Source organism: Barbus barbus (genome assembly GCF_936440315.1).
Source record: "Barbus barbus genome assembly, chromosome: 5".
Taxonomy (NCBI): Eukaryota; Metazoa; Chordata; class Actinopteri; order Cypriniformes; family Cyprinidae; genus Barbus; species Barbus barbus.
Window position 1 is genome coordinate 8,732,170 of NC_136733.1, and position 27,496 is coordinate 8,759,665.

General features: G+C 36.1%; 1 protein-coding gene across 3 annotated transcripts; it reads right to left on the bottom strand.

The window, feature by feature from the left end:
* Positions 1-785: 785 nt before the first annotated feature.
* LOC306869595 (neutral alpha-glucosidase AB-like) lies at positions 786-27,496 on the bottom strand. Of its 3 annotated transcripts, none has more exons than XM_079416386.1 (25): positions 27,466-27,496; positions 27,036-27,125; positions 24,243-24,351; positions 23,267-23,394; positions 20,769-20,948; positions 18,898-18,963; positions 17,076-17,133; positions 16,795-16,876; positions 16,575-16,671; positions 15,247-15,427; positions 14,882-15,035; positions 11,265-11,500; positions 10,531-10,657; positions 10,367-10,446; positions 10,106-10,246; positions 7,911-8,007; positions 7,724-7,825; positions 6,747-6,990; positions 6,228-6,292; positions 6,073-6,149; positions 5,897-5,971; positions 4,324-4,437; positions 3,949-4,061; positions 3,726-3,826; positions 786-2,430 (listed from the first exon to the last, which is right to left on the bottom strand). In XM_079416386.1, the coding sequence occupies exons 1-25, from the start codon at positions 27,483-27,485 to the stop codon at positions 2,321-2,323; spliced, it is 2,847 nt and encodes a 948-aa protein (XP_079272512.1). In that variant the 5' UTR covers positions 27,486-27,496; the 3' UTR covers positions 786-2,320. The 3 variants fall into 3 exon arrangements, with proteins under 3 accessions (XP_079272512.1, XP_079272511.1, XP_079272513.1); XM_079416385.1 differs by having other exon boundaries at positions 18,898-18,966; positions 27,466-27,492; XM_079416387.1 differs by lacking the exon at positions 18,898-18,963 and having other exon boundaries at positions 27,466-27,492.

Here is a 27,496-nt window from a genome sequence, read left to right on the forward strand (position 1 = left end):
ATATTTTTGTGGAAACCATGAAATGCTACCATTCATATGTTTGAGGTGAGAAATTAATATTTAGCAAGTTTATAATGTTACAAAAGCATGTTAGAATGATGTCTCAAAGATTATGTGACATTGAAGATCAGAACAGTAGTCCTAAATCCTATTCATATTTTTGCTTTGAAAAGTTGACAAGTGTTTTAACAAAAATGCACACTTATGCATTTATACCCCATGAATACTGTAGACTTGGATTGTAAAGCATATTCTTATATATCTCTGTTTTTACAACAAAAAATATTTACAACTTTTTTTTTTTCCAAATAGATCAGATTCAGAACCTAGAACATTAATATAAATAAAACTTCATGAAGTATCTACCTGGTTATTGTTACTAAGTTACTACAGGAGCTGGTTTCAAGGAAGATCACTCTAATTTTTATTAGTATTACTATTATACTTTTAATATATTTCAGATTTTGTTAAACACACTATTGCAACAATGTGCAATTAACTAAGTAAAACATTTATAGATAAAGAAAGTATAAACCTTGTGGCTCAATCAAAGACATTGCTCTGTTTGTCTTACTTTAACACAACCTTAAATATACATTTAAAAGCAGCCTTAAGTAAATATGTATATACACCACATTCTTATGGAAAGCCAATGACTTGCTAACAGTAGCTTTTAAAAATCTGTAAAAATGTTGAACCGTAATCTTTTCAATATAGGAGGTGTTTGCCTGATGTTTGCACATACAAGAACAATGCCATGAACTGAAATAAAACACACCAAACATCAGTTGAGCCACTTTTATTTAATCCAGTCTTTCCTTCCTACGCCAGAGACATTTATTACAGTGAAACTTTCCGGCTTAGCAATCCTGTTTGTGCCCTTCTTTTTCCTGTTTTTCATTTCAATTCGTTTGAATCCTTCAAAATCAATCCACATGCCTGCTCAGTGTTGAACAAACTTGGGCAATATAATCAAGAGTTTTTTTGTTGTTGTTTGCTTGTCTTAAAGGGTTAGTTCACCCAAAAATGAAAATTCTGTCATTAATTACTCACCCTCATGTTGTTCCAAACCCGTAAGACCTCCATTCATCAAGTATTCTTGTAGCTTCGTAAAAGTAGGGTTGAACCCCTGATGTCACATGGATTATTTTACCGATGTCCTTGCAACGTTTCTGGACCTTGATCGCGTAAGGACCCTTGCTGTCAATGGAGGGTCTGAGAGCTCTCAGATTCCATCAAAAATATCTTAATGTGTGTTCCGAAGATGAACGGAGGTCTCACAGGTTTGAAACGACATGAGGGTGAGTAATTATTGACAATTTTCATTTTTGGGTGAACTAACCCTTTAATGTTTCTGTGCTGCTCAAACCCATCAGTCACTTTCAAACAACAGCCTCAAAGACCCTTACAGAGGCCTGTTTCTATCTTATTCTCTTACAATTTTAACAACAAAACGTTACTACTAAATACTTCATTGATGGCTTCTGTGCTCTAGTAAACAAAGGTATACATTACTATATAACACACATCTATTAATACATTTCAAAATATTACCGACTAAAATCATTTATTTTTCATTGGTCATTTAGTTTTTGGAAATGGTTCTTGATAGTCCATTTAATAGGGTCTCAAAAATGCCACATTTCCTATCCAAATGAGAATTTGGTTTTAAATGAGCTAAGCCATTAAAACAATGGTCCTAAAGTATATTTATTAATATGTAAGAATATTACTTATTTCTTTCGATTTTGGAGTGAAATACTGGTTTCATAAGAGTCACCCATTAATCAGGATGTGTTGTTCTTTAAATGTCAAAATATTAAATATTTTTGACTATTCATAATTTTAACTTTAACAAACTATTATTTTCCCATACGCACCACTTTAAAACTTGCCAAATGAAAAAAAAATAAAAATCTCATCACATTTTTTATTTCTGAATGTTAATTTATTATGCCAAAACTACATGACCTGAGACAGAAAAAAAATCTAAGTCTATAAATCAACATCATCTATATTTTTGTTTTAGCTTTCAACAAATTATTAATTTGTTCATTTGAATGTCAAATGCCTGTCTTCAACTCATCAAGCACCTCTCTCTTAATATGCTGGTCCTGTACTTCACTGATTGCTTCCCAAAATTAGTTTGCATTCATATTTATCTGAACACATACAAATATGGTCTTAAAAACATCTGATTTCTCAATTCTTCAATGCATGTTCCCATTCTCTGTTTGGTCTCTCATTTTGTAATGTTTGTGTCTGGTCATGTGATATTAAGTACTGATCTTTTCTCTGTTGTTTGCATGTCATCCTTGTGTTACCGTAAGACTATGGTCCAGTCTACGGCTGCGTTGACCCCTGGTTTACGTAGAGTCAGAACTGCAAGTGTAGAGTCAAACTCAAACTCTAAAGCCGACTCCGTACCATCTGAAAAAGAAGGGAAAAAAATTTACTCCATATGTTGTGCAAAATCAGTGGTTCTCAACGGGTCTTACTTCAGGACCCAGATTTACTTTGGACAACTCAAAGTATCAAAATGTTTATTGTACAAAAGTGGAGAAAAAAAGAAGAAAGAAATGTATTTTTATTACCATGAGCTGCTAAACCCAACAACATGCCCATTTGTAAATGTAAGTACAACCGTGTAAGTGTTTGGTTTCTAAATGCTGTCAGCAGCCAATAAATCAATAACTGCACAAAACACATTTTTGACAGCACAAACCATTATCCTTGCTGTATGTGAATCCTTTTTAAAGGGATAGTTCACCCAAAAAAAAGAAATTTCTGTCATTTACTTACCCTCAATTTGTTCCAAACCTGTGTGAGTTTCTTCCTTTTGTTGAACACAAAAGATACTATTTTGAAGAATGCTGGGAAACAAACAGTAACCATTGACCTCAATAGTATTGAAAAATGGATACAATTGACTGAAATGGATCCAGTCAACTGTTACCAACATTCTTTAAAATATCTTCTTTTGTGTTCAGCAGAAGAAAGAAATTCATACAGGTTTGAAACAACTTGAGAATGAGTAAATGACAGAATTTACATTTTGGGGTGAACTATCCCTGGGTTATATTTTCTTGTATCTTTTGTTGAAGTTTGTTGCAGTGAAGTTCTACCAAATGATGTTGTTTAAATTTGGTTTCATATTTTTTGATTGCATGGCCTTGGACATTAAGGGTATATTTTAGTCACAATGATCATTGTACTTAAAACTGAAAAGTTTTTACCAGTTCCTGTTTTTTCACACAGATCCTCGAAAATAACTAAAAATACAGTATCATTCATGCTAGGCCAGTAGGTGATCACTTTGTAAAGAAACACTACACGCCTGCACACATTCTGAACATGTAATCATAGTTTTCACAGAAACTAAAATGGTACTATTTTAAACTTGCACTTTGAAAACGATTTTCAAAAGTTTACGTTTTCAGCTCCTCAAAATGCCATTGTTGAGTAAATGAAATACCAAAATGCATTAAATATATTCCCTATTCAGTGTCGTGTAAACACCCCTAAAAACAAAAATATATGGAGAGCATTTTTTCCCTTTTTTTAGTAAGCCTGTTTGATAAGAGCCTGCATGGTAGAAGCTTGTGAGAATGCCAAAGCAGATTGTATGACATTAGCAGACATTTTTACCCATATAAACCTATGGAAAATCATGAGTAATTTATCATACGCAAGCTTAACCACTGTAATATAACCGTGACGCTGACCTGCATTTTTCAGTGTGGCAGAGGACGGTTGACTCCCTCCAATGATCATAATCTTTTCTATCCAAGAGGCAGTGGAAAACTGGGAGTCTGTGGCCAGATTTCTGAGAAAAAAAAAAAAAAGACAAATGAGAGACCAAATGCCAAGAAACAGCATGACAATGCTGTTTGTCATCTAAATTTTTAAGACCAAGAAGAGCTATAAAGAAGAAGAGAGCAGACCGACCTGGAAGACAGCGTGTTGGCAGAGAAAGACAGATGTCTGTGGACAAACTGCTTTGCTTTTTCATAGCTGAAGGTATGGAAGTCATCAATATACAGCTCTCCTTCAGCAGAGCCCTGAAGCACAAGACAGCAGTGAATATGAAGCGCTACTAAACACAGATGAAAATTTCAATATTTTCATCATAATATATTAAGCACAGATTCTGGAACTTGACAGGTGATTTGTATAAACTGTAGAATATTATCTTCTTAGTTGTTTAAAATATTAAGGCAATTGTAAAAGTTTGATAAAAGGTTGAAAACCTTACATGATTTGTTACATTTAATTACCCCTTAGCAGATTTTCACTCATAAATACTAGGATACACTGAATCACCTGAGAATTGAGAGCAACATAAAGAGTGTATGGGTCATTCTCCATGCAGGACGAAGATCTCCTAACACGGTCTTTCCTGCAGATAATGGACCCTCCTCGCTGGAAAACTGGGATCTGGAACATGAGACAGAGAAAGTAGAGACACATCACATATAAAAGGCAGGATTTAGCTGTCTGACTGAAACCAAAGTCCCTTTCAAGGAAAGTCTGTTCACTCGGCTGCCATATTTGCAACGCCTCTGGGCAGCTCAAAACAAGACCAAGTCCCATCTAAATGAATGGGGGAATCCTGAAATCTCAAAAACGGCTCGCTGAACTTGCGATTAAATTACATATTTCAAATCAGCAACAAAATCTGTAATGAACTGCCCCATGAACAGGGGCGGCGCCAGAGAATTTTGAACGCAGGTGCTGAGGGGGTGCTCGATCAATGACAGGGGGAGCTGGGCAATTAATAGTAAATATGACCAAAACATGTTATTATTATTTTTTTTATATGAATAATAAAATCGCTATATTGGCGCATTTCAAATGTTTATGAGGAGTGGGAGTATTATCGCGCTTAGCCTACTGTATGACATGGGGGCGCCCACGCAATAATTTCATTTATTTATAATTAAAATGTCTTCTTTTTCCCCCATGCATTCATAATCATTACTTTAGCCGGTGCTTTGCGGCAAGCTTTATGCATGCGCTTGAGTGCGGAATAGGCTTTAATAAGCCTAAATACCCATATTAAAGGATGGTTTAGGTTATTATACTAATAAATTTAATATAAATGTGCATGAAGTGAAGTGACATACTGCCAAGTATGATTTGAACCGATCCATTTTTAAAATAAAAAGCTGACATTACCTGCGACTGCAAATCACGTCAAGTTGTATTGCATTGCAGTTATGCATGTGTAATAAGTCAAATGTTTTTATTTTATTTCATTTTTTATGGGGGTGCTTTGGTTTTTCTTGGGGGTGCTGGAGCACCTGCTAGCCCCTCCCTGGCGCTGCCCATGCCCATGAATGTTGTTTCCTATGCTCAAATAGCATTTAAAAAAGCTTATTTTTCAGGCTATACCAGCCAATGCACATGCCTAGCTCCAACGCCTTAAGACTTTCTATGGGAACCGGACTATCCCATCATATTGTGAGTTGCACTTTCTCCCATTCATAAATTTTTTTTTTAAAAGTTATATTTTATGGGCTTTTTATGCCTTTACTGAGACATGATAGTGGAGAGCTGACAGGAAAGCTTTTGGAAGAAGAGAGGGGAGATGGACCGCGAGACGGGAATCGAACTCGGGTCACCATGAGCACAGTTGCGCTATATGTCCGCGCATTAACCAAGAGGCTATCGGCGCCAACATTTTCTCCCATTCATAAGTATAGGAGTGAACCCTCTTTGTATTACTATAGTCTTTGCTGAAATACAAAAAATTGCTGCAATTATAGAAAACATTGAAAATAGTGCATAGGAAAACTTTGGAAAGAAAAAATCCATTTGACCTGTCATGGTAAGGTCTGAAAATCATCTAAAACAAATTTTAGTAACATTAAAAAAAGTACACGTCTAGACTCACAGAGCTCATGGTGACAGGAATGTAGAGACTCTGATCTCCATCATGCTTCTGGAAAGTGTGAACATCGTACCAGACCTACAAGAGAAACCCAGAGGAAGCGTTTGAGACTTTAGAGAGACTTGGAAGAGATAAAAATCCATTCAGACTGTGCCATTCATTGTTGAAAAATACATTACCTCGCCTTTCCCAGGTAGATAGGCAGTAACACCAGTAGCGCCCTCATCAGTGACGGGATGCACCAGCAAATCCTTCCCTATGAAGGGAAATAAACCTGTTGGTCTTCTCTGCAACATTTATTTGGGCTAATTATAATTTATGTATAAAAACTCACCAATCAAGTACTCATCCTCAATTATGAAAGTGGCGACATCATCAGGATACTCTACCCATAAAGGTCTTTAAAAGAGTTAGAAAATCAATTATACGAAACCTCATTAACACGGTTTGAAAACTGCACTGTTAAATTTTCCAAATCTAATACCACATTTAATAAAAAATTACATTCATTCTCTCAAAGTTAATTCACAAGAGTGCAGAATCAATCTGTTGAGCGCATGGACTGAGTGAAACTCTAATCTGAATGCTTCTGCACTCATGTGCTTAACAAAAATGTGTGTGATTATAATGCTTGATGCAAAAAAAATAAATAAATAAAAATCTGATGAAACATGAATGTAATGCCGCAATCAACTCTTCATGCATGTTCACATTTCACTTTAAACATGAAAGCCATAATTTTTTTGCCCTTTATATTGAATTGGGCAGAGGGCATATTTTTGTTCATTTTGATAGCATTTGTTTCCCCAAGCCTCCACTAATTCCAGACCCCGGTTGTCTTGGGCTTACTCACCTCATGACAGGCTGTCCGGTGCGGTGTGCGTTGTAGAAAAGCTGGTACCAGTATGGCAGGAGAGCATATCGCTGGCGTATCGCCTCCCGGATGAGGGCAGTGTTCTCGGGTCCGAACAACCAGGGTTCCCTGCGGGGTGTGTCTATGTGAGCATGTGCACGGAAAAACGGCTGGTAAGCTCCCGCCTGGTACCATCGCACCAAAAGCTCAGCGCTGGGATGCTTAAAGAAACCACCAACATCAGCTGAGGAAGAGGAAGACAGGTACAGAGAGGTTACCAGCAGACAAATAAAGGGCCATACAATCGTTATTATTATTAGAGTAACATACACTACTGGTCAAAAATTTGGAAAAATGTAAATAAAAATAAACATGTTTTCCAGTCACTCATTTACGGACTAAAAAAATATTATTGACTGACCCATAATGTTACGTTTTTTGTGTAGAATGACATAATTTGCCTTTAGTTCATTTATGCCATTTAGGACTTGACAAAAAGTTATATTTTTCTGGCTGTGTAAAAATGCATCACTGCTTTCTTGTGCTGAGTATGAACATCCTTTCTGTATATTCAGTTATTATACACTAAAATGCAACAGCGGTGTGCAAATTCCACTGAAAAAAAAAAAGCCACAAATACCATCATAAAAATGTCCTGCATGGTGGGAATATGATTAAGATATCAGATTCAGTAAGGATTCGTAGTAAAAAATTAAATAAATAACATAAGTATGCTACTTTTTTTCTAATTCAATACAATTACAATTAGAGTGAAATTTTTTTTAATTAACAAGAAATTTTATACTGATTGAAACAAAAACTTTTTTTGCTGTCAATTAATGAGAGACATTAGCAAGTTCACATTTGGTGGCCGTTATTTAAATGTGAGCAGTTTTATTTACCCATTGTAAGCACTACATGTCATTTCTCATTTGCATCAGCATGTATACTAAAGGTCAGCACCTCTCATCACTAACCTCCACAGAAAGAGATGCCCACTAAGCCCAGACTCAAGCACATGGGGATGGACATCTTCAGATGACCCCATTCAGCAGCATTATCTCCCGTCCACACCGCACCTGAGCCACGGAGACGGGAATCTGTCACTAAACGCTCCAGTTCAAACACAAACAAGGCTTGGGGCGACATGAATGTGCCTCTCACCGTAACGCTGGGATCCAGCAAAAAACGCTCGGGTCAGAACGAAAGGTCTCTCCACTCCTCCTGAGCGCTGAATTAGGCCGTCGGCGGTCGCCTTTTGCTGGTATACAAAAGTGTTGTTAAGAAAGAAACAAAGAACCACTTTTCACCAAAGCCACTTCAGTCCACTCCCAGCCCTTCATTTTCCTTCTCTGTTTTACACAAATCTTTTAATACCAATCCAGATCAATTTATACACATATATATATTAGGGCTGCCCTCGACTTAAGATTTTTCTGGTCGACTAGTAGTCATTCATTTTGTATATTAACGCATGTTTATATATTAATAAACCATATAATTCATAACGAGCCTTTAATTGCCTAAAGCCTATCAGCATTCAAGCGCACGCATAAAGCTTGCCACAGCACACCGGCAGAAAAAATGGTTATGAATGCGTCAGGGAAAAAAAACAGCAAGAAGTCTGCCTTAACGTTATAACAATTCTTTGACAAGTGTTTTCGACACGGACTCGTCATCTCCACAGTGGATGTGCACGTTTTATATGGATTACATAATCTAAAAATATTTGTTTTCTATTTGAATTTAACAGTAGACATTTTCTGTTAATGATCTGTCTATCATGAACTATGTGACTTCGCCAGTTCCTGTGGATTTTTTTCTCTACGATTAAGCGACTTAAAGAAATTTTGATCGACTAAACCTAAACCTCTTCTGGTCAACTATTAGGGGGCAGCCCTAATATATATGTATAAACACTAAATTCTGATACCATTTATTTTGTCTATAGCTGTTAGGTAAATATGTATACAGAATACAAAACTGATGAGTGTCATCTTTAATAAAAGTAGATTGTAACCATAAAACTTTCTTTTCTCTCCAAGATATATCAGGTCAGATTAACCTGTTACACTGATAGCAGGGCAAGTTGTCACATGACAATTTACCCTGTAATTTAATAATCATTTTTGGAAAGTATCCAACTTCTGTGAGTTTGCAAAAATATGCTCTTGTGCACTTTTTACATGAGCCTGGCTGTAAAGAATAAAATACCTTTTTATGCCTCTCTCACACTTTGATATCTTATCAAATATTTACCTTTGTCATTTTTTCCTGGAGGGGTGAATCTTTAATATTTTTGAGAATGTGATAAACACCATTGCCCAGACACATTACAATACTTAACATTGGCAAAATTTAACATACATATTCAATAATAATTGGTGACACTGACCTAACTGGATTATCATAATGATAATCATAAATCAATCCTAAAATTATTTAAAGGTTTTCTTAATTTTGCTAAATATTAAATATTTTTATTTCTTGTAATTTTGGGGTTAAAATGTGGTCAGGACACGTGGGTATATGTGAGATAGAATGTTTCTTTGGAATCAAGAACTTATGTGGCTATTGGATCACGTGACGCTTTCATGAGCCAAGTCGCACATTAGCTGAGCTCTGTATATATTACCTTCTTTTACTGTTGTTCGTCGTCTTTTTTTTTTTTTTATTTGGGGTCGTTTTTTAGTTTGTCGTTGGTGTGGAGATGTCACACAGTCGGAAACTCGCTTATCTCTCGCCATCATCCTCGCCAATTAAGAAGAAAAAACAGTTTGATGTTGAGCTTCTTCCCCGACTTCTCTCCCGCGATGGCAAAGAAGCGGAGCTCCTTCAGTGCAATACGGTAAGAATAGAAAGAGGCAGGTCTGCAGACCTTTCTTCAGTATCCAGCTACTCTGAAGATTGTCATGAAACAAGGCGAGACCAAAGTAATGCACTCACCGGACGAAGCGCGTCAATTCCTGAGCTCCATTCCCACTCCTCATTCTCCTGGGATGGACGTGGCATAAGGGTTTGATAATACCGAGTGACTCGACTTCTGATTTACTGGTCTAGAACTTCATGTGTCAATCGCTACTGGCAGTTCTTCATGTAAGCGAAACTTGGTATCACTAATGTACAGTTTTCAATAACGTTTTGATAACTGTTTGAAGAAATTTAAATATTTCCATTTTAGACAGAAATGGTGATAATGTTGACACAATTGCCTGTATATCCCTTTATGAAAAGTAATTCTCCCTGATCCTAACTGATAATTCTGTTGTTTTAATCATTTATGTGGTTATTAAAAAACTGAATAAAAATACATAAATGAATAAGCAAACAAACAAATGTAACAAAAAAGGTTCTCTCACCACATAGAGGCCATAAAGGTTGTGAACGTCTCTGTGCTCCCAGACACCATGAAGTGCATCTTTGTGCATGGTGACCTCAGGTCCATTAAACACAGACGGCTCGTTCATGTCATTCCAGATGTACTGATTCTCCATGGAACCCTGGACAAAGACACAGAACATTTAATAAAAATACAATACTAAAATCATCAATGTCAACGGTTTAATTTTGAAAGACAATCTAATAAAATCCAGAGGTAGCAGCTGTTCAGAAACGCTCACCTCATACTGGTCATATGCAAACTGGCTGGCCCACCAGGCTCTCATCTCAGGGTTCGTGAAGTCTGGATAGCCTGAATTACCTTCAGCAGAGAAAACAATGCGTTTCAGAGCTGTGAAGAGTTCGTCACATTCATTTCAAGACAGCTGGATGAGTAGCTACACACCTGGCCAACACCAGCCTTCATAGTCTCCTCCATCTTTGTTTTTGACATAAAAGTTTTTGGAGACAATCTCATTGTGAATCTTGTAGCCGCTGTCCACCCTGATGTGAGGATCTACAATGGCCACAAGCTGAGGAGACCGAAAAATCAATGTCACAAATTGCTCACAATAATTTTATTAAAGTGTATAAATATAATTTATTTGCGTAAACGTTTCTATGGAAAACTTAATGGTCAAATAAAGTGTAACAACCACATCTAGACAATGTTCCCTCTAAGCTGCGCGCGCAGAGAAATAATGTGCCGCACACACGCAAAAATGAGTTGGGAAAGCCATTTGAATGTATTCTAGTAAAAACGAAAGAATTGCAGTGCTCGGGTAAACCGCTATAGAGCTGCTGCCGCTAAAGAGTTAGAACCGGTGAATGCGGTTTACAGGTTTCATAGAAAGAGAATGATGTGCGCCAAATGAGTCGCTGTAGAAACCGAATACTTCAATGGTTGCGGACAAAATAGCTCAAATCGAGATCCAACGTTTGAAATAAAACGTCCTCATGAATTAAAGCAGAGTGGCTTTAAAGCCTGCTGGAAATAGCGGATGATGGGCACAGAACGGTAACAAAACTCATTACAGTCACACACAGGTGTATTATACAAACTGTACTTCATAGGGACGTTTAGATTGATTTTATCTATTAAACATTGATTGGATATAAGATATAATTTCAGACACTCACTTTGCGTCTTTTGTCCATCAGGCCCTGCAGCATTTCTTTGGGTTGGGGGAACTTGCTGGGATCCCAGGTGAAGTAGCGCTTTCCATCTGCATGTTCAATGTCCAGCCAAATTAAGTCATACGGGATGTCATGCTCATCAAAGCCCTGATCGACAGTCTTTACATCCTCCTGATCATTATAGTTCCAGCGGCATTGATGATATGCCAGCGCAGAGAGAGGAGGAAACGACTGAGTGCCTAAGAAAGAGAGGGTTATGTTTAGGAGGAGGATAAATGCAACACTTTCAAACTACCTTATGAACACAGAATAAAGGACATTATACCACTAATAATGATTCAAAATCTGCATATGATTTATGGATTCAAAGGATCATTTGAACCTAGTAAAACGTAATCATAAATAGTCACATAATCTTATTTTTTAACTAAAACCATATTGCATCTGATTTTATTAATAAAAAAAATATACATTAACTATATTATGAAAGATAAAAAAAAATTTTTTTAATGCATTTAGTTCTAAAATTGTATTTGAATATCTCATGTGAAACTTGTAAGAACATATAATCTGAGAATTAGCAATATTAACTCAAATCAGAAGATGAAATTCCTCACAACTGATGAAAAACAGCACAAATGTATTAAATCTACATATTAATTTTCTAACAAAAATTATTATGGAGTAACAGAATACTTTCAATCAATTTTTCATGCTGCAATGGTTCAGAAATATCCATGCATATTAATGTCTATAGACAAAATTCAGTTCCAAGAGTGTGTGTGAGAGATGGTATATTTGACAAAATTATTTTGTAAATTAATAATCTAACTCAAAGTCAAAAAGTCATCATCTGTATTTTGATAGTCTTGGATTATTTGCAAAGTTTGGTTCCCCTACTAAATCCTATGCAATTGTTAGACATTTGTACAGATCTCTTCCAGGTCAAAATGGAACCAAATGCAATATCTGATAAAGGTAAAGTACTATCCCAAGTCATTTTCAAACTAAATACTACAGGCATGTGATCAGCTAGAGACAAAAAAGAAGGAAAATCTGACCACGTCCCAAGACACACCCACAAGCCACACCCCCAACACTTATTATAAAAAAAAATATTTTTGCACATTAAAAGATGTATATTATATTGTAATAATACATACTATTGCAGCATTTAATAATCACGATAACAATATAATATAACATATTATAATAAATTATTATAATATATTAAGGTAAAGTATATAGAATTGTTATTATTATTATTAAAGTACCTGCCAAAAGATTGGAAACTTTACAATTATTAATGATTTTGAAATAAATATCTTCTGCTCATCAAGGCTGAATTTATTTGATCAAAATAAAGTAAAAAACAAACAAAAAAATGTGTAATATTGTGAAATATTACAAATTTTATATTTCTGTGACGCAAAGCAGAATTTTCTTCATCATTACTCCAGTGTCACATGATCTTTTAGAAATCATTACAATTTATTTGACTGAAGAAACATTTCTGATTATTATCAATGTTGAATATTTTTCAGGACTTTTTAATAAATATAAAGTTTAATGAACAGAATTTATTTGCATTTATCAAATATATTAATACAATTTGTTAATGCAGTTATTAAATATATATATAATTTTAAATGTTATATATACACTCACTTTTTAATCACTTTCATGCATGATGAATAAAATTATGAATTTATCCCTCTCTTTTTTAAAACTTGTACAAATGTTTGAGTGTTATCATTGTTTCCACAAAAATATTAAGCAGCAAACCGGTTTTTAACATTGATGATAATAAGAAATGTTTCTTGAGCAGCAAATCAGCATATTAGAATGATTTCTGAAGGATCATGGGACACTGAAACTTCACTTTGTAAACAACAACAGATTTATAAACGTTTCTAATGACGAATCTTGCGTTCCCAAATGTAAATTAAAGCGGCTCAAACCAAGCGCAACGCAGCTAGTACTAACAGTGAATCGAAACTGAAAACAGTACTGTAACAGCAGACATGTAGCGCAGAATTTTATGACAGCACTAGCAATCTCAAATTCAACATGTCAAGTAAAGCCCGGCTCACACTGTGCAATTTTGGCCACGATTTGTTCGTCTGAGACACATTTTGAAAATCCTAAAATCCTAAAAGATTCCTATAATCCTAGGCTAGAAACGGTTGTCTAGATCGCTGGTTTGACATGTTCACCGACAGCCGATTAATGGCCGTTGCGATCAATTGTTTCCTCCGATTAAATTCTGGCAGTGTCAGAAGATTTCAGACACTTTCCTGCAGTGTGACATCTCCAACGACGACCGTCAAACCAAGAACCAATAGGAGCACTGAACATGATGAAGCAAATAGCGCGACAACTTCAAACTTCAACTTCGTTATTTGTAAAAACAATATATGTACAAAGTAAAGTTTATTTATTAAGGGGCAGGATGTTTAAACTCGAATAACAAAATTACCTCAAGTTCGCTCTGTAGAACTGGAAGTCCATAAAGTCCTCTTTTGCCCAGCCATGACTTGCTCCACACACGTCGTCTTTTTCGTTTTTTTTTTTTTAACATCAAGGCATGTAATTAATAAAACTAACGCTACACGTTGCTGTTGTTTGCTAGCTACCATTACAGCGAGAGAACGCTGATCACGTATTGATGACGTAAAACTCCAGACAAGTCTTCTTGAGTACGTCCGTTTTTGTCGCGTCTTGACTGTCGTACAGTCTGACATTAAGACAACTGAGATCCTACAGTCTGACATGGGGATCATGTTCGTACAGTGTGACAAGCAACAATCGCAAAAGACTATTAAAAATCGCACAGTGTGAGCCCGGCTTAACACGTTTCAGCGCTGATTCTACTCGTGTTTGGTGCTTTGAGTCATTTAAACGCTTTTAACTTGGAGGAAGTTAACGCTTGAGGGAAGTCGTGGCCTAATGGTTAGAGAGTCGGACTTGTAATAAAAAGGTTGCAGGTTCGAGTCTCGGGCCGGCAGGGATTGTAGGTGGGGGGAGTGAATGTACAGCGCTCTCTCCACCCTCAATACCACGACTGAGGTGCCCTTGAGCAAGGCACCGAACCCCCAACTGCTCCCCGGGCGCCGCAGCATAAATGGCTGCCCACTGCTCCGGGTGTGTGTTCACGGTGTGTGTTCACTGCTGTGGGATAAATGCAGAGCACGAATTCCAAGTATGGGTCACCATACTTGGCCGAATGTCACTTCACTTTCACTTTCAACTGTCCTGCAGATGGCGCCGCAAGCTCGTGCAGCGCTCTCAGGACCATTCCGTCCATGATGTTTTAGAACATAAAATACGGAAAATAGTAAAATACGGAAATCTGTCATGATTATGTAATTCGTTTTTATGGGTCTCCTAACTGAATAATGAAAAGCATGTAATGCAATATTATGGCAAGCATTTCTTCAAAATGTCATACTGCTTTGAAAAATATGAGGGTGAGTAAATGATGACAGACTGAGTGAAATATACTTTTAAGTTGAAACCAACATGAAATGTCCTATACAGAAATGCTTCCCAAGTTTAGCATTAACACTGCATGCAGTGAAGTGTGCGGTGGCACTTCCTTTTCCTGTGTGTTTGTGTACCTGTAAGTGAGGCATACTGAGTGAAGACATCCACAGGTTTTGGTCCCAGCATGATAAAGACATCAATAATACCACTCTCAGACATCCAGCGTACATCTGTCTGAGGAGCTTCACTAGAAACTTGTACGATGTCCAGTATTTTTCCAAACATTGTCTGAAATATGGACACACATTTAAAGCAATTGTTATAAAACATTTAAAGAAGTGCACTAATACACTTGATCAAACAAATTATTAACATCAGGCAATATTGCAATGCTCTCTGATATATTGTGCATCCCTAATTTGAACATTAACCTTGTCAACCAAAAGTAGTAGACAACTAACAAAAACAACTAAAGAAAGAGCAGGTTGCTCACTCTCACCCTTCCTGCTGTATTTGAGCTGATGTCCACCCATGTCTCTGCTGCATTGAGCCAGAAGATGCCCATGGTGCGGTCAGTGCTATGAGATATGAGGACAGGAACTGCCCCATAAAGGGCCATTGGGTTGTGTAGCTCATACTGAAAAACATCCAAGTTGTACAGCCGATACGGGTCTGATCCACTATGAAAAACAAAAGAACAATGGTTTAGGGGAACATTACTGTTCACGTCATTTTGTGCCAGCATGATAAGCAGAAAAAAAAACAACAACAAATAAATGATAAATTGGTGTCACAATGTTTCATAGCAATGGATCTTCATTTAAATATATTATATATTCAGTTTAGATTTGGCTGGTGGACAGCATGGCTAATAGCAAAACCAGCACTAGCCAGCAATAATCACCCTGAACCAGCATCAAAATTTAGTATATATTTGAATTCATGTCTGCATTTGGGAAAAAGTCCTCCTTTGCTGGTTAAAGGAATAGTTCACCTAAAAATGACAACTTGCTGAAATCTACCAGATGCAGGTGAGTTTGTTTCTTCATCGGAACAGATTTGGATAAATGTAGCAATTGCATCACTTGCTCATCAATAGATCCTCTGCAGTGAATGGGTGCCATCAGAATGAGAGTCCAAACAGCTGATAAAAACATCACAATAATCCACACCACTCCAGTCTATCAATTAATGGCTTTCAAGCGAAGGGCTGCGTGTTTGGAAGTAGCAAATCCAATATTAAACCGTTGCTTTCTCTAAAATGAGGTAATAATCCATAATATTGCTTTCTCCAGTGAAAAAATGGTCTCGTCTGAATCAGCAGAGAAATATGCACAGATCAAGTATTGTTTACAAGAGAAATCAGTCCAAAGCAGATCTAAACAAATATATGGTTGTATTTTGATATGAAAGGATGACAGGGCATGAACTTTTTTTTTTTTTTTTTACTGGAGGAAGTGTTATTATGGATTATGGTCTCGTATTTTATTAACTAAAGTTAAAACGTCTTAATGCTGGATTTGTTTTTTTAAAAACACACAGCTTTTGACTTCACAAGATGTTAATTGACGGACTGGAGTCATGTGGATTACTTGTGGATCAGTGCCATGTTTTTAATCAGCTGTTTGGACTCTCTTTCTGACGGCACCCATTCACTGCAGAGGATTCATCTGTAATCAAGTGAAGCAATACTAAATTTTTCCTAATCCAAAGAAGCAAACTCATCTTGGATGGCCTAACAATGAGTACATTTTCAGCTTTAGGTGAACTACTCCTTTAAGTTGCTTGTGTGTCCCGCATCAATCTCATGCAAGTGTAAAAACTCACTCTGTGTTTTTCAGTTTGAGTGTGTCTGCGTGTTCCGGAATGCCATAGATATGTTCCACACCAGGTAGAGAAAAATCTAAACTAATAGACGATGGACCTGAGTTGAAATGAAGATAAAAAAGATTAAACAAACACACTTGACTATAATTATTTCCCCAATATTACTCTGAATATGTTACAGAATAAAATATGAGAAAGATTGAACCACATTTCAATATACCATTGGGCTTTGAATCAGTATGAGATTTAAATGTTTCCTCCCACATGCCCGGTTTATCCTCTTCTTCTTTTATCTGTCCATCCTAAATAACAAAAAAGAAATAAAGAAAAAGCGCCAACAGGTTAAGTTTGTATGGAAAAAAGGAAAACATGTTTAAATTTTGCCACTAATAACAAATTGTTGCAGAGCTCAAAGCTGAAAATGTTACACTATCTAGGTATTGTTAAACAAATACAACAGGATAAGAGAAGTCTAGTTGTTGAAAACATATCTACACACACCTCATCGGTTAGCTGCTCCACATTCTCCTGTCCTGTCGCTTGCTCCGACTCATTTTTACTGCAAAGCAGGCAAAGTTTCTCTTAAAACAAATATGGATTGGTGCAAGTAAACAAGTTTAAGGAGTGAATTAGAGATGCACTCAATGACTCATTGATAATCAGACCAAAACAATACCTGTACTTGACAACATTTTGCAATTAAACACAAATATATTGTGATTCCACGACAAAAACAATGATTTTTGTTATACCAAAATTAAACCAAAAGTTTGCTTTGACTGGCCATTGCTATTAAATGTATGTTAAACAGAGCATGTGTCATCCCGGTAAATACTGCTTTTCAAATAATATTCTGGATGAATGTAATCGTTTAACAATGGTTTTATTAAACTATTTGAGCAATGGTGGATGGAGTTAATGAAACGCCGTTTGTCAAGAAGGTTGGCTATTTGCACAGTGTAAACGGACAAATTAAACACTATAGGTGCGTCCCAAATCGCATACTTATGCACTATTCTACGTTTTGTAGTATGAATAGTGCGATAAGCGTGTTCACACTGAAAATTCCAAAAAGAAAAAGTGCACTTTAAATACCCGGATGATACACTTAAATAACCAAAAAAATGAAGTGTGGAATGTTGGACACTTCATGCACTCAACTGCCGCAATTACGTCGCGAAGGGGGAGGGGCTATCAGACTCCAATTATTAATGACAAAATAACCTTATAAAATTCATACACTACATGGTTGAGTGCACAGTGCATAAGTACATAGTGTATGAGGGCATAGTGTACAAGTGCATCATTTGGGACGCAGTTTATGTATCACCTGTAAAAACAGTATAATGCACCTCTGGGGTTAATGCATCAAAAAAAAAAAATAGATCACTTGTTTCTTCACAAAACGCTATTTTCATTCTTTAATACAATCAATGAGGACAAATAATTTAGCTGAGATGCACATAGTTATGTTTAAAAGCTCATTTTGGACCTTTGCTCTTCAATACAATGTAATTATAACTTTCCGTTTATTCATTGAGTGCTTTCAAAAATTAAACCGAGCCAGGAGCACAAATGGCAAACTACAGGTTAAATACTAAGGTTGTGGTATTTGGAACTGGCAACATGTTTGTTGCACAGCCGCCTGTCAGTCTGATACAAATAAAGATTTACGTTAAGTTTCAAGATGAACTTTTCTCAAAAGCAAATATACATTTTTGGGAAATGTTAAATAACTTTTTTGTTGTGGTTTTTGTTTCGTTTAACCAAATACAGTTTCACGGTCAGTAAATGTTCATGGCAAATATTTATGATCCACCAACAACTGGCAGGTGCAACAAAAAGTACAGTTTGAACACACAGTTTATGACTATAGATGGAAATACTACAAAACTAATGGCTGTAATATTAAAATCAAATCTAAACAATGATCACTGGTAAAGATTTTAGGTAATTGTTATTTCAATCTAGAACACATAATTTAATACTAAATCAGATACAATTATTATTTCAATCTAAAACACACACATAATTTAATACTAAATCAAAAGCAAATTGTACACTACTGGATAAAGTGTGCATGTATAATTTGGGGTAATGCAGATATTTAAATTACTATGGATTAAACAAGTCAACAAATGTTCATTTAACACTGAGTTTAAAGCAATAGTTCACCCAAAAATGAATATTTCCTGATTGTTATTTCCTGGGAATTGGTAAATATTGGGAAACTTTCATTTTGGTGGGAACTATTCCTTTATGTAAAAGAAATGTAAATCTAAGATTTGTTTTTACAGTCAAGAACTGGACAAATGGATGTTACCTAGAGAACATGCTCTTGAGCGAGTCCCACATGCTACCAACTGTGCTACTTATTTTATGAGAGATACTGCTGAGTGGGACAGAAGAGAGGAAAGTTGAGAAAAAGAGGGGAAGGAAAAGAGAATGTGATGAGAATTTCAGTAAAAACATTTACAACCGTATTTCTGAATGACATGTCTGACACAATTACTTGATCTGTCCTTATCTGAAAGACAGAAATCTCAGAACCCAATATTTTTTTAAATTAAAGTGTCATTTTATTCTCAGAATAAAATAAGATCAGACATCAGTCATATTGTGCTTTCAACAGTACAAAACACAAACCAACCCAAATGGTGACCATTTAGACTCCAACAGTAGGGTTTAAAAAAAATTCCATTCAAAATTATTGACGTTTGTTTAAACATACTGTACCATGGATCCAAAGCTGTGTGAATATAATGCTTATATATGCTTCTGTGGAATTAGTAAATCAATGCAGTTCCTGTTCAAAATCATGTTTTGACATTTTTATGTATAACTGTAGTTTGGAATAAAAATCTAAGTATATTTTTATTGTTATAATTAATGGAGGCTTTTATTTAATAATTTCACATGGTTTTGTTGTTGCCGTTTCATCCAAATAAATGGTTTTAATACTGCGATTCATCAGAGAAATTCTTAGAATTCTTTATTGAAGACTTTTTGGAAATTCCCATGAAGACGATGAAAGGGAAAACCAGAGCTAAGGTCACTGAAAAAAAATAGACGATCACTGATGTGCTTAACTGGGCTTAGATGAAAGCAGTCCTGCCTTAACAGAGTTAATGCAGACAGGAAAAGACAGAAATGAAAAAAAGAAGTAACAGCAAGATTACAAGTAGAAAGTGAGAGATTAATCCTCAGATTTCAATCAGGGGGAACACAGGAGGGGGAATGCATTCCAGCTGCAACAAACCCCTTTTAATTGTAGGCAAAAGTTCTTGGCATCTATTATTCCAGCCTTAAGGGATTTGTTGCAACCAGGCCCTGATGCACTTCATGAAATATGACCAATAAGGCTGCATTTACACACAAAAATCTTATTTTTTACTCACATGTGATACAGATCTGAAATACACACGAAATCACAAAAATCCACACAAGATCCTGTTTTTCAAATCCGTTCTGAGCAACGTCCAATTGTGGTTTTCAAGTAGATATATTTCCGACATCTGACTTAGACACGTAAATCTGATTCCCATTGGAATTCCAAGCCGTTTCAAGACAAGGGAGACGTATTTGCCCACAGAGATAACGTCTCATAATGTAAAATTATGAAGCGGATGTCGCCTGCATGCTAGAGATGCAACAATGCACCCCAAGCCAGTTGAACACATCGACACAAATGTGTGACGATTCAAGCAGGTTGAGATGTTAAATTAACCACAATAAAACTGGAGGTGGGAGTTTATATGAATATTTTTCTTCTTATAAAAAAAATCAGATATGGTCAAAAGATTGGATCTGTGCATTAAGCCTTGCAGTGTAGACACAGCCTAAATGTATTGGTCCTGCATTTAGCTGCAAACTGCATAACTGCAGTGTGTGCTTCTAATAGACAGAACATAACTGTGCATTGGTGTAGATACATACATATAGTCATAGGTTAGGATTTTGTTATCGTTCTAGGTGTGAAGACTGTGTGTCTATGAAAGGTAGAAAGAGTGAAAAAATATTCAATTAACCAGAAATACAGCCCAGTAAAGCAATGCTAACTTTTTAGTATTAAGTATTATTTACTGAATATTATTTCAGTATTCAGCTTTTTCATATTTACATAATGTGGGTAGTATCGGTTATGAACTTCCTGAATGTGATGCCCTTTCTGCCCGCTTGTGTTGTTGAACTCACGTGTCCTTGCGTGCTCGTAGGTGCTCGAAGGCCAACAGGCCACGGGAGTTGAGTGACATGAGCACTTGAGGACCCTCAACGATGTCCAGCCGAAATGGCTGAGCACTTACGATGAGCCGCTGATCTTTGCCACCCAGAGACAACACCAGACTATTCTCATCCTGAGCCACCACTGAGAGCCTGAAGACAGACACAAGACATTCACCTGTTAATGTGTGAATAGAACAGCATATTTCAATAATGATCATTTTTATAATGATGACAAGGGGTAAAGAACTGTCCCAAATTATCATATGAAAAATGGAACCTATATTAATTTTACAATTAAGTATTTCTAATGTAGTAAATATGTTAAATAAATCTAAATTTCATTGCAGCAAATGCTATGTACATTAGTTCAGTGTAATATCATGTATATCAGCCTCCTTCCCTCTAAATGCTGGAATACATGACTTTTGCAGAGTTTTTTTTTACCTGATTTACAGTCTAGCAGAAAATGTATTTACAAGTTCATGCTAGTTACCAAAAGTCAGAGCCAGTGCAGATTTGAGTATAGATTTCATAGAAAATCGTAGTGTATGGGCAGTGTTGGGTAAGTTACTTTCAAAAAGTAATTAATTACAGTTACTAATTACTTCATCAATATTGTATTTAAATTACTTTACTAATTACTCTATCTGAAAAGTAACTTAGTTACTCAATAAGTAACTTAATTATTCAAATCGCTAATTAGGCTACATCTTAAAATCCCTATAAACCTTAATAGAAATTAAACTCTATATTCTTTCAATTCGAGTCAAACATAATATTTTAGCCTTTTAGCTTTAAAACAACTGTAATACTTAAACATTTTTATGAAAAAAATGTAACCACCTTTGGTTAACAAATAGAAATACTCTGCAAAATATCTGAATAACAAAAAGGCTTAAAAGTTAAACAATACATTTCAGTTTGGCAAGATGTTCAGGAAAAACCCAACTAGTAAAATCTGTACAGGTTTATGTCAAAATAACACGTTAACTGAAAGAATAAATTACAGAAATTATCTTCTCTGCTGAATAATGTCAGATCGCGCTGTTCTTATGAGGTAAATTTCTCATAGCAGGTCTTCTTTCAAAAATGATGAATATTAGATTTTTTTTTTTTTCTTAATATTTTACTTTTTTTTTGTATCTAGGTGAGGGCATATGCGCGCAGGTGACTGCATATAATGAGCTCAGACACGGGAAAGACTGTACCTTGCTTTAGTTTCATACGGATTGCATAATCAGAAACATTAGTTTTTAATTTGAATTCGTTCAAGTGTCAAGTAGACACTTCAAGATTTTTAGATTCTATTGATTTTAGCCTTATATGTATCTGAGTCAGAGCCGGCGCCAGGGCACCTCCATCTGTGATTGCGTGCAGTTTCTGACGCTCGCTAAAGCGTGCAATCGCTTTCTTATGTGCGCTGTTTTACCGGTTTCACTTTCGCTTTCGAAACGATCACGTTCAGCAAGAAGGGGAGAGGATGGAAAGTGGGGGGCACCGTAACTCTGCCCGCGAATGCCCCCTCTTGGTGCCGGCCCTGATTTGAGTATTTAAGGTTTCTCTGTGAATCAGGAAAATCTGAAAGTGAACGCACCCGCACGCGGAGGGTTAAAGCCGCCGCATTCAATATCTTTAGACGGTAAATTTAGATTTCAAATTCAATATTGCTTTTAGAACTGTTGAAATTATTTACTGTATGTAACGCAAGTACTTTATAAGTAACTGTAATTAAATTACCTAAAAATGAACAGTAATCCCTTACTTTACTTTTTCAGTGGATAAGTAATTTAATTACAGAAACGTTATTTAGTACAGTTACTTAGTAACGCGTTACACCCAACACTGTGTATGGGTTGGGCCGATAGACGATGACATTCCACGCGCAAAAGAATAGAAAATGTGTTTGAATTTTAAAGATGTGGAGCAACGCTCCTCTTCTCAACCAGTGTGCGACCAGCTTCAGTCATCTCTCCTTACTCTATCTGTTTATGTGGTGAGTGAAATTTTATGTACTGTAACAGGCAACCGTTGGCAATCGTTATTTGTTTTCCTGGCCCTTCTGAATACAGATTTACGCGTCGGGCACCCCCACTAACTACACCTCCTGCCCCGACGTCATCGTCCATCGTGATGTTTCACTGCAGACATCGTCCAATGCAAATTTTGTAGACATCGCCCAACCCTAGTATGATGGTCACAGACTCTTTGAGTTCATCCAGTTAGAAGAGATCAAACTAATTTACAAAGATACTTTAATTTACAAAGTCATCAAGTAAATGGTTTCAGATTTTAAGTTATGTAGTGTATTCCAGCCTTAAGATATCATACTGGCCATCAAAAAATCCACACCACTAGGGTCTTAGGTTCATTTTAAAATGACAATGGACCTGACTCGGTATACAAATGTCTAGATATTTCATCTGTATACAGTAAAAGCAGTTCTGATGGTGTAAGTAGCCTTGACTTACGTTTCAGTAATGGGATCAGAGATGAGTACATCCGGAACCTCGTAACGAGGCTTAAGTGGTTTGAATTCATTAATTTTCACCCGAGTCATGTTTCCCTGCAGTCTGTACAGCTCAAGCAACAAGCGAACCTACAAACAAATACAAAGAGTCTCAGTTCTTCCACACTGTGGAGCACAACATTGACCAGACACTTTTTCAGCTGTGGAAATTTTTTTTTTTTTGCCATCAAATTCATTTCTGACAAATTCTTCAAAAAGGAATTCTATTAGGAGTGGGAAAAAAAGTCATTTCTTTAATGCATAATGATTCTCTCTTCTACAAATCTTAACACTCTTAACTAAAGCATTCAGAAATATGGAAAGCACTTCTTGTTTATTGCTTCTAATACGTTTCCTTGTTCCCCTTTATTAGCTTATATTTGCTGTTGTATGGCTATGTTTAGCTAATTAATAACTTATCATACAGAACATACAATTGTTTTGATTTATTATTACTTTGTAATTATTTTAAAAAGTGCTCCTTATATTCAGAAGTAATTTAACAAAAATGCATAAATAAAAGTCATGATTAACTTAGATAAAGAATCATTTTAAGTTCTATATCTTAAGGTCGGAATGAAACAGCAATCGTTGTGAAGACTTCTCGAACAAGAAAAACATGTAAAACGGGACTTGTGAGTGACAAGAATTATTGTCCTGGATTATTGCCTTCAGAGAATAGATGTTATTGTGAGGTGGAGGGGAAGTCAGTGTTTAAAAAAAAAAAAAAAAGATTACGAGGGCACATGAATACAAAAAAATAAAATAATTTAATTCATAATAAATGTCGCAGTTAATTTGAATAATCATTAAAAAACAAGATTTGTAATTTTGATTTCACTGTGACTTTAAACCAAACAGTCTACTATGAGATGAATCACAACATGATTTGTTGGTAAGAAACTACGATGGATCTGTGTATTTTTGTATATTTTGACCTTGTTGTTGTCATTGATGAGCTGCAGGGTGAATCTGGAGTTGCTCAGCTCCAATGTATCCAGCAGAGCTCTGTACGGAGACTGACCTGGCTTCAGCTCCCTCTGACGCCTACAAACATGCAGAAATCATTCAAATACAACAAAACTTCAGACATGTCACATACAGGTACATCTCCAAAAATGTGAATTTCATGAAAAAGTTCATTTTTTCTTGTAACTTATTTCAAAAAGTGAAACTTTCATATATTTTAGATTCATTACATGTAAAGTAAAACATTTCAAAAGTTTTTTGTTTTAATTTAGATGATTAGAGCTTACAGCTCACAAAAGTCAAAAATCGGTATCTACATTTGAGTTACAATTAATGACCATCTCTACAGTATAAATTCCGGGTATCGCTTGTTCTCTGAAACCACAATAATGGAGAAGACTGCTGACTTGGCAATGATCCAGAAGACGAACACTGACGCCCTCCACAAAGGGGGTAAATCACAGAGGGTCATTACTGAAAGGTGTGGCTGTTTACAGAGTGCTGTATCAAAGCATATTAAATGCAAAGTTGATTGGAAGGAAGAATTTGGGTAGGAAAAGGTGCACAAGCAACAGGGATGACTGCAAGCTTGAGAATACTGTCAAGCAAAGCAGATTCAAACACTTGGAAGAGCTTCACAAGGAGTGGACTGAAGCTGGAGTCAGTGCATCAAGAGTCACCACGCTCAGACGTCTTCAGGAAAAGGGCTACCAAGCCACTTCTGAACCAGAGAGAACGTCAGAAGCGTCTTACCTGGGCTGTGGAGAAAAAGAACTGGACTGTTGCTCAGTGGTCCAAAGTCCTCTTTTCAGATGAAAGTAAATGTTGCATTTAATTTGGAAATCAAGGTCCCAGAGTCTGGAGGAAGAGTGGAGAGGCACAGAATCCATGTTGCTTGAAGTCCAGTGTGACGTTTCCACAGTCGGTGATGATTTGGGCTGCCATGTCATCTGCTGGTGTTGGTCCACTGTGTTTTCTGAAGTCCACAGTCAACGCAGCCATCTACCAGGAAATTTTAGAGCACTTCATGCTTCCTTCTGCTGACAAGCTTTATGGAGATGCTGATTTCATTTTCCAGCAGGACTTGGCACCTGCCCACACTGCCAAAGGTACCAAAAGCTGGTTCAATGACCATGGTGTTACTGTGCTTGATTGGTCAGCAAACTCACCTGACCTGAACCCCATAGAATCTATGGGGTATTGTCAAGAGGATGATGAGAGACACCAGATCCAACAATGCAGAAGACCTGAAGGCCGCTATCAAAGCAACCTGGGCTTCCATTACACCTGAGCAGTGCCACAGGCTGATTGCCTCCGTGCCACGCCGCATTGATGCAGTAATTCATGCAAAAGGAGGCCAAACCAAGTATTGAGTGCATAGAAAAAACATACTTTTCAGAAGCCTGACATTTCTGCATAAAATATCCTTTTTTTTTATTTATCTTATGCAATATTCTAATTTTCTGAGACACTAAATTTTGGGTTTTCATTATCTGTAAGCCATAATCATCAAAATTTCAAGAAATAAAGGCTTGAAATATTTAACTCTATGTGTAATGAATCTATATAATATATGGGTTTCATTTTCTGAAATGAGTGACAAAAAATATTAACCTTTTTCATGATTTTTTGAGATGTACCTGTATGTGCATCATTCTGAATGTTGATATGGCTAAACACTGTATCTGATGAAAAGGAATTGTAAGTAAAACAAAAGGACTAATCACATCTGTATGAATAATCATCTACTGTCTCAAGTTTCCTCATTAGCTAGTTCATTCCTAATGTTAAATATTGTCAAAAAAAGGTTATTTTCAACTGAGGTGAAGTTCATTTGAAGTATACTTGGCATATAAAATATATTAAACTAGTAGTTTACTAAAGTATACTGCAAAGTGTACTCTATAAATTCAAAAGTATATAATTAGTAAACTAGCAGTATACCTACAATTTCACTTGTAGTGTAGTTGCAATACTAAAGAAACACTTAAATGAAAACTAGTTGGTTTACTATTTTACAAATATTTGCATTTTAAGTATGCACTGAAAAAAAGAAAATCGGTATGTTCAATAAAAATATCCATACATAATCAATAGCAGTGACAGACATTTTACATTAAAAAAATTTAATGTCTGAATTGTGCTGTAAATCCATTAAAAAGTTAAATTCAGTAACTTGCACTGAATCAACACCTACAAAAATTAACCATGGTTTTACTACAAAAAAAACCATTGTAATTGTAATTAAACCATGGTAGCCACAAATAAACCATAGTTTAACAAAACTGTGATTATACAAATGGTAATCAATCTGCCCCCCCAAAAAAAAGTAAAAAAAAAAAAAAAAAAAAAAAAAGTTTACTTCACTTTTACTATAATAAAACCATGGTTAATTTTCGTGAGGGAGAGTTCATGACGTTGTTGTGCATTGCAACTGTTGGCTAATTTAATTAACTAATCTTGCTGCAGGGGGCGCATGCTGGCTCAGTAGCTTAAATCTTCTGTTGAGCTACACGCTGTTGTTTTTGTCTTAATATTTAAGCCATTTGTAAATTAAAAAGTACATATATTAATTCCAAGGATTAATAAAAATATAATATTTCCCTCACAACCACAAGCCACTGTGATTAGGCAATCCTGAGCAGCACTTAGACTAGACAAATCACATGACAGCGCACATACATTTTCGGATAGCCTCTGATTCATGCTCTTTTTCGGAGGTTGATCAACGTATACATAATATAGTGCATCATCATACTCACTTGCAGAAGGCGCTCTGGTCGCATGTTTTAAAATTGCTGCGGTCCACAGCCTGAACGCTCAGACACAACAGCAGAATCAGCGGCAACAAGCTGAAAGACAATACCACATCCTTCACAAAACAGCAACCTGCACACAGTATTACTCAAGCTATTTAATACTCATTAAAAACACAAGTGTACGTGATTATGGTAACTTTTTACTATCATGCCATTTACTATACCATTGTACCGCAACAGTACTCTATTGTGGGGAAAATCATAGCAAAGATTTCTGACACCGTGAGGAATAAACTCACAGGCTGTGAGGCCATTTTGGGTATTTAATGAGCATACCGAATGGGTAAAGTAAAGTAAAAAGAGCTTTTCAAATGTCTGAGTCTTCGATTTTATTCACACATAATCCTATTAGCCTGCCTGAGCGATACAATACCTGTCACAGGAAGCCGCCATCTTGCCTCCGG